Source organism: Nicotiana tomentosiformis, chromosome 2 (assembly GCF_000390325.3).
Source record: "Nicotiana tomentosiformis chromosome 2, ASM39032v3, whole genome shotgun sequence".
NCBI classification, from domain to species: domain Eukaryota; kingdom Viridiplantae; phylum Streptophyta; class Magnoliopsida; order Solanales; family Solanaceae; genus Nicotiana; species Nicotiana tomentosiformis.
This window is the reverse complement of record NC_090813.1, coordinates 68604890-68613178: the sequence shown is the minus strand read 5'-3', so window position 1 is coordinate 68613178 and position 8289 is coordinate 68604890. Positions and strand designations below refer to the sequence as shown.

At 38.0% G+C, this 8289-nt stretch overlaps 1 protein-coding gene across 1 annotated transcript; it reads right to left on the bottom strand.

The window, feature by feature from the left end:
* Positions 1 to 2373: 2373 nt before the first annotated feature.
* On the bottom strand, positions 2374 to 3431 carry LOC104095451 (protein DOG1-like 3). The gene has a single exon (XM_009601601.4). It carries the CDS (start codon positions 3217 to 3219, stop codon positions 2434 to 2436), a length of 786 nt encoding a protein of 261 aa, XP_009599896.1. The 5' UTR covers positions 3220 to 3431; the 3' UTR covers positions 2374 to 2433.
* Positions 3432 to 8289: the final 4858 nt, after the last annotated feature.

The window sequence follows — 8289 nt, the reverse complement described above, 5'->3', positions numbered from 1 at the left end:
TTTTGGACTTATCCGTTACAAGTGAACCAGTTATATTCAAAAGAGTTCCAACCAAATTGAAGTACCTAGATTATTCTAGGGATACACTCCAAAGTCTTTTCAAAACTGAAATTTAGTTTGATTAGACTTCCACACCCACTATCATCCCTTCCACCACCCCAACCTCTAAGAAAAGAGTAAAAATACTTGCTTGCAAGGCTGTTGCGGGGAGAGAATAAATTTGGAGAATAGGTTTATATTAGTAGGGTCTAAAGCAGGTGTTGAAACTATAGAGTCTGGAGGATTTGGTGGTATAAAAAAAAAAAGAGCAAGGGTGTTCGAAGTGCTGTGAGGGGAAAGGGTACAAATAAAAAAGAAAAAGAAAAAGAGAGCAAGGGTATTCGAAGTGCTGTGAGGGAAAAGGGTAAAAGAGTGGTTGATTCTTCACCCACTCCTGTGAGTTTAACTAAAGACACAGGTGCAATGGTTGTTTGGGAAGAAAAATCTGCTGGAGTAGAGAAGAGTGTAAAGAAAACAGGGGGAAGTGGGTCTGGCAAAGCCGCTGAAGGGCTGGTTCAACTTGGAAAAAATATAGATGAACCTGTTTCATTTGAACAGGAAACCCTCGCAGACTAACTGAAGAGAGTGACTGAAAGTTATAATCCAAACAAGAAAGGGAGGTTGGTACAAGCAAGGATCATTTTGGGGCAAATACGCTGCCAGCTTGTGATTATGAAGTCCATGTCACTCCTAAAGAACCTGGTTCATCTAATAAGGTACCAGTGAATAGTAAGGTGCGAGCCTTAGTGCAAGAAAGTGGGGCTAAGGATGCTGAGATTGAGAGGCTGAAGAAAAGGTTGGCTGAGGTAGAGTCTGAGAGAGATGCTCTCAGAACTGAACTAGCAAGGGAAAAGGAGAAGAATGATGGAATTCTTCAAGACATGCTGAAACTTCTCCAAGCCAAAAACCAAGCCCCAGTTCTTCCAAGCCTTAAACTTCTAGCCCAGTGTAGACCTTTCGGTGACCCAGTTTGAGATATTTTTTGTTTGCTCATGTTTTCAGTATTTTTATTTCTCCTTATACTTTGTGGTAGAATCTTATCAATCGTCAATGAAATTTATTGTTTTTGCTCTATCTGTTTATTTATATTTCTTTGATGGTTAAAATTCTTAGCTTGATCTATGATGATTAATCCATGATTGCATTTGAAGTAGCCCCAGTAACCATGAGTAAGTTTTAAAATCTGGTTATCTCACATGTTTTATGCAACTTTTCAATGATGCCAAAAGTGGAAAAAAGGTTGTGCTTTGAACAGTGATGTTTATAACCTAATGAACCTGGTCCTTGATGATAAGTGATAAAAAGAAAAAATATTTCAAACATTGTATTGATGTTGAGCTAAGTTGAAACAGGGCCTAAGCTTATGGAAGCACGGAGTTTGTCATCATCAAAAAGGAAAAATTTGTTGGCTCAAGTAAAGGATAGTTTTGAAGATTGACAAAGGAACTCAGGGATGAACCAGGTCCATCACTGATAGGCATAGACACGGGGAGATTCAAAGCACGTGAGATGCACATGCAGGAGATAAACGAAATCTGGCATAATAATAAATATCTCCTGATCGAAAAGATTGCATAATTGATAAGGAGAAGGACTCCTTACTCAACGAGAACATTATCCAAGATAAGAAAGGAGTTAGGAGTTGAGATTAACTAGAACTCTTCCACCAAGGAAGAGTAGCATTAGAACTCTATTTGCTTTCTACTCTACTAACTCTATAAATCGGAGGAAGTTCTCATTCTACAGGGGACGCACAAAAGCAGGAGTTAAACGTGAATTGAGAGCAAAATAGCAAGGCATTTTGCAAGCAGTTCGTGTGTGATTCAAGTGTGCGAACCTGAAGCTACATGAACCAGATAGAAGAACCACCTCTAAGTGTCTGTCTTTTATTCTAGTTCAATTGTAGTAGGTGCTTTCATATTGTACATTTCACCTTTATCTAGAGGCAATTATAATAGGTACTCACAGTATTCAAGTTAGAGTTAACTTGAAGTTGTCGCAACAGTTAGAGGCTGTGTGCCACAACGGGATTAGAGTTAATCCTAGGTTTACAAAAGTGTTTTGTAAATGCAGTTTTTGGCTCAGTGATTTAGTGAAGAGTTTTGGAAAAATTCTAGTGGGAAGTAGGTCGTGGTTTTTTCACCTTTTGAGCCAGGTATTTTCCATGTAAAAATCCTTGTGTTCTTTAATTTCTGCATTTATTATTTCGCAACAGTAGGATAAGGAACACATAGAAGAACCAGGTCCTTCTATAATCTGTACACGCGAAAAATTGGACACCACACAAATCACCCCTCTTGTGTGGTATTTAAGTTAAAACAATATATATATATATATGCTAAACAAATGTATAGAACTATCCAACCTTTTATACATACAAGAAATTAAACTATTCTAATCGACAGAATTTAATTTGTTGGTATGCTCACGATCCCTTTTCTTGCCCCATTGTTGAAAACAAAGCCTCATCCTCTTGGCTGCTGCTAAGTATTCCACTGCCTGTGCTGGTGTAAGTAAGCTTGTAATCTCCTGTAATGTCTTCATCCTCAAGTCATCAGCTTCTTCAACAACAGTTGCCATTTCATGGATATGTTCATCTAAAAGTTCATCTGCATTCTCGCAGTAGTTTCCCTCATCCCCACTATCTTTCTTCAGCTTGCTAGCGACAGGCTGGTCAACTATGTGTTCTTGCAAGCTAGCCAATCTTGAACAAAGTTCCCTCTCTTCTTTAATCGTCTTGCCTTGCAACTCGTCGACCATGCTTATTTGTTTTGCCGTTAGCTCGCCGAATTCGCCTATTTTGGTCCCTTGAAGGAACTCAGTGAGATGAGACTCAATCTCGATGCCGCAGAGGGCGTAGATGAAACGTATGAAAGAAGACGGTCTGCAGCCACCGATCCATAAGACTGAGTTCTCTAATGGGGTACATGAAGTGGGTGCGAAGAATGGCGACGCGTCGATTTGGGCTAGGCGTTTACGGTTGTTTGAGTATTCTTGGAAGTTATTTGTAATCTTTTGTATGAGTTTTGTCAGTTCCTGGTCATTCATATGGCCGTTTCTGGCCTGAGTTACAGCATGTTCAAGCTCTGTCAGTTCTTCACGTTGAAGATTCATCCATGTCTCGTATAGAGATTCTTCCTCCTTTCTATCACTCCTAGTACTGCTTGAAGTACTGGCCATTTTCTGTTTCCGACAAGTGGCTTTTTTGTAGTAATATTGTGCATGGAGAAATGTAGGAAGCTAAATAGCCTGAATTACATGTAAAAGGACAAAAACAATGTGGGATTCTATACGCGGATACCTTCGGGCTTTTTGTTTGTCGACATGCAGCAAAAGATAAACTTCCAAATTTATTTTCTTTTTCCTTTCCTTAATCCTCATTAGTTAGCAGCTAGGTATGGTAGCCAACTTCCTTTCGTCCTCATCTATAACTTTGAATTGGGACTTCATCATTTCATTTCCCAATATATAATTAACTTCCTTTCGTCCTCATCTATAGCTTCGTTGGGACTTCATCCCATTATGACACAATTATATAAAATCAACCTACTGTAATCATAAATAATTATTTTCTTATAATGAGAAAATTAAAGAAAAAGGACCGGATGCATGATTTGAAATGATTCGGAAATTAAACATGGGTTATGCTATATACTTCCTTGGTTCACAATTACCAATATTTTAACTTAACTTTCACGAATTTAAAGAATCAATTAATTAATTAAAGCTAAAATTTGATCCGACATCTTTACAAATACATCCCACATCCGTTTCTACCGCGTGCATGATTTATTTCTTCACCGCTCAACTCAAACTTATCCCAAACAATGGGTGTTTAACGGGCGGGTTGGGACGGGCTGGACAAAAAAAAAAATTAGCCCGTCCATTTAACATTGCGGGCTGTTAGCGGGCTGAATTAGCGGACTGTATTTTTTCGGGTTTTTTTTGTCCGTCCGAGTTCGGGCTTAGAGGGTTGTTAGCGGGTTGTTAGCGGGCCGTGGATTATTATTTATTTTTTTTAAGTAAATTTTATTTTTCTTATTCAATGTTATTGATACTTAAGTATTTGTAAACTTTTAAGGCTTAGAATTAAACTTTGAAGTTTAAAATTTTAAATTTGAAATTTGAATTTTATAATGTTAAAATTAAAATTTGAAAGTAAGTGGCTACAAAAAATTATTTAATAAGACATATATGTAAGGATCAAGCTCTGAAAACTTTCATTTGATATTTTTATTGAATAATATATAATACTTCAAATTAAGTTGCAAGTTCTTTTTTGATTTTGTTATTTTTGAACTTGCAAATTATAAGTTTACAACAATTATAAAAAAATAAATAGTACATCACATGCTTTGCATCATTTTTGTAAGTTCATCCATGTCAACATGAGGTTTTTGGTTTCCGGCATTGGTTGAATCGGAACCATAAACCATTATATCTCCAATTTCTTGGTCCTCTGCTTCATCTACCTCGTCACGCCCTTGATTTCGTCGTTCTGATCTTATCCAATCTCTGAAGCACACTAGAATTTTCAAAGCGTTGCTACCCAATGAATGACGGGTATCTCCTAGTTGCTGCCTAGCTTGGCTAAATGCGCTCTCTGATGCGACTGTTGAAATCGACACATTTAGGACGTCTCGAGCCATGGCTGAAAGAACAGAAAATTGATTTGAGTTGCTCCTCCACCAACCCAATGGTAGAAATTCCTTTGTGCAGGGCTCTGCTGACTTTTGCAAGTAGAATTGAAGTTTATTGTTATTCCTGCTACTGGTTTGTTGATGGCTTGATGCTCCCCTATTGTAGACCAAATCAAATAATCTTCAACACCATCATTATCATCCAAAGAACTGGTCCCAGATGTTGAAACTGAACTTGAAGGAATATTTGCATCTGCAGCAGAAGAAGCATCAACAATGTTAGCATAATAATTATATAATGTTTCTAAATGTTTGTGTAGATAAGAAATACAAGTGTCATATCAGGAGTTTCAGTTGGTCCATTTAAAAAAAAAACGTTAATAAACGGGCTGAACCGGGTTGTAGCCCGTTAACGGGCTGAACCGGGTTGTAACCCGTTAACAACCCGTTAACGGGTTAACGGGCTTAGCGGGTTCCGGTGCATCGGTATCAAAAAACTGTTCGTTTGAAACCCGCTCCTTGCCCAACCCGTCCCATCCCGCCCCCCACGCTATAGTACCGGGTTGAACCGGGCTGTAAACGGGTCAGTCCGACCCGATTAACAGGTATATCCCAAACACATAAAAGTTATTGCAAGGGCAATGCGGTGCACAAGATATTCCGCGATCACGTAAGGTTCGGAAAAGGGCCGCACCCTAAGGGTGTGAGGTAGACGGTCTACCTTAATGCAAGCACGACTCGCTCGAACCCGTACATATTCCGCGATCACGTAAGGTTCGAAAAAGGATCGCACCCTAAGGATGTGATGTAGACGGTCTTCCTTAGTGCAAGCACGGCTCCCTCGAACCTAAAAGTTATTGCGTGGAATATTAATCTTTTAATTGGATTAGTCCTTTTTAAAAGCAGCAATTGCAACAGAATTTCGTAAATTTAAGTTGACATGAACATTCCAGAAGTGAAATAGCTGTATACTCATGTAGTATTAGGTAAACGATGAATGATGCTCTCAAAACTACCGAACAAAGCGAAAAAGCCTATATTCAGGTAGTAGGCAGACGAGGAACGGTGCCATGAAACTATCAAACAAAATGAACAGTTATGATAAGCTCCAAATGATGATTAGATGAATGATGTATTCCCTGAAACTAGCAAACAAGCAACTCGAAAAATATCAGATTATTTGAGCTTTAAAGCAAAGTGAAAAAGTTGTATAACCCAAACTTCCAAACAAATACTCCCAAAATATCAAATTACTGAGACATCAAGTGGAGCACTTGCTTCCTATGGAACCCCAAATGTCTGAACACTATGCTCGTCCCTCAAAGTAGAGTTGGCTTCCAGGGGGCGGTTTTACCTTAAAACCGCTACAGCAAAAGCTGTAGGCCCCAAAATTTAGAGGCTTCAAAAGTTATTTATGGAGTAATATATATTCTCTCACTTTATTTTTATCTCTCTTCTATACTGAAAATATATATTTCATTCTTACTCTACTTGTCTATTTTAATAAATTAAAAAAAAAATATTTTTTTTTCATGTTTTATCCTTATCATTAACTACTTATTCCCAATACATTTCCTTATAAGATTTTTCTAAAATGCTATCATTATTGTAGGTATTATGATAAAATAAGTACTTCATCATTATCTCTTAAGGGAATGATTCGAACAAGTAAAAGCGAACGGAAAGAGTAACTTAAATAATTATTGCTTATTATTAATGATATAAGTAAATCTTTTTATATGTTTGCTGCCTTTTGTCAGAAATCATTAATAGTTTCACATTTTATATTGTGATTTAATGATTTTATTGAGGTAACTACGAATGAAAATGCTAATTGCTAGGCAATTGAAACAACACTTACTTCCCGTTTCTTTCCTCTTGTTCGCTCCAACTTGAATCAACTTTATTTACAATACTAGCTTTGTACGAATTCTTCTTTCGAGACCTCTGTATAAGTTGACGTGTTTAGTGGCTCCGTAAACACAAATTCCAACAAAATTGTTACTTTGAAAGGCAAGGATTGACTAGCTAATTGTCAATTAAAAAGTAATAGCGGAAGATATTGATCATAATTTGTTTTAACAACTTTGCATATAAGTTATAAGTTTGTTTGCTCTTAAAATCGGATAACAATTAAATTTGTAAATAGTTTTAAAAATATGTGATTTTACGTGGCACAAATTGAGAAATATGAGAATTGAAATTAAAAATTAACTGTAAATCAAAGCAAACCAATGTAACGAACCTTGACTCTCGAGCTAGGTCGCCCTCGAACCAACTGAGTATATTATTGAAAAGCAAGAACTGGACAATAGAATAAGAATGCTTAAGAAAATGTTATAAACTGCTTTGATATGTGTCCATCCCTTTTACAAAATGATTGGAACCCCCTTTATATAGTAGAGGAGTTCCATATATAGTACAATTCTAAATACAAAAGGAAATCTCCTGATTGGCTAATCAACCGGTTTTATCTTGATACATGCCGAGATCTCCGCCACAATTCTCGCCCGATCACGGATTCCTCGGCTTTCTGTTATTTGACTTAGCAGGCTTCTTTCGATCTCGCTAGATCTCTATCCTTCTCGGTCTCGACCTTAGCTGGTCTTGATCTCGATCCCTGAATCACGAGCTAGGCAATATCTAATCATGTAATGATCCAATATAATTTGGGATCGAACCTTGGTCTGCCGCCCCGGTCTCGATTAACCATACGAAATCGGGCAAGTCCGATTTTGACTGTATACAGATAGTCCCCTTATTTTTTGGAGAGTAGTGACAAGAAACGATTTAAGCCTTCGATCATGACATAATCATCGTGACATAAGCATCAGAAGCGACTGAAACATCTTATCGGTACAGTTTCCCAAGTATGTAATGCGTGTTAGTCGATGGTCGGCCGCTACCAGTTTTGACCGTCGTTGTGAAACTAATAAATAGCCCTCCTTCTTCATTATTTCAAACTTTTACTTTCAAATCTTTTTCATTCCAATCTCCGTAGTTCTTTGCCTTCTTCAAAGCTTCATATCTTGAGGTTTTTGAGTTTCTTTACTTGTTCTTACTAAAACATCGAATATTTCAGTCTCCATTCTTCTTTTTCCACAAAAACTAAAAGGCCAAAATATCTAAAATTGTTCCGCAGAAAAAGGCTGCTTCCTAATCTCGGTCGGCCGGCGAGAAACCAGTGGTGGAGTCACGCCCTGAAGAACTTATTCCTGGGGTATGTGTTATTAATTCTGACTTTAAGGTCGAGAAACCTTCGTAGGTCCCTGGTCGATGCGAGCCGATATCGAGATATATGTGCTCGATACCCAAAATCTTCCTTGACCAGGTGAAGAAAGATTGCAACTGGGGAGATAAAGAGGTTGTGATACCGGGACCAGAAGAAGCGATTACCATCCACGTGGAAGGGTTCCTGAGTGTTTATACTTATCCTTTCACGCTGGGTCCCCTCGATCCAGTCATCGTAGACTTCCGCAAGAAATACCAGGTGACCCTTGGCCAAATTCACCCCTCTTTCTGGAGGATCGTTATATTTCTCCGTTTCTTCGTGAGCAAAATCGACGGGCTTCCTTTCACCCTTGACTACCTCATAAGATTATATAGCCCT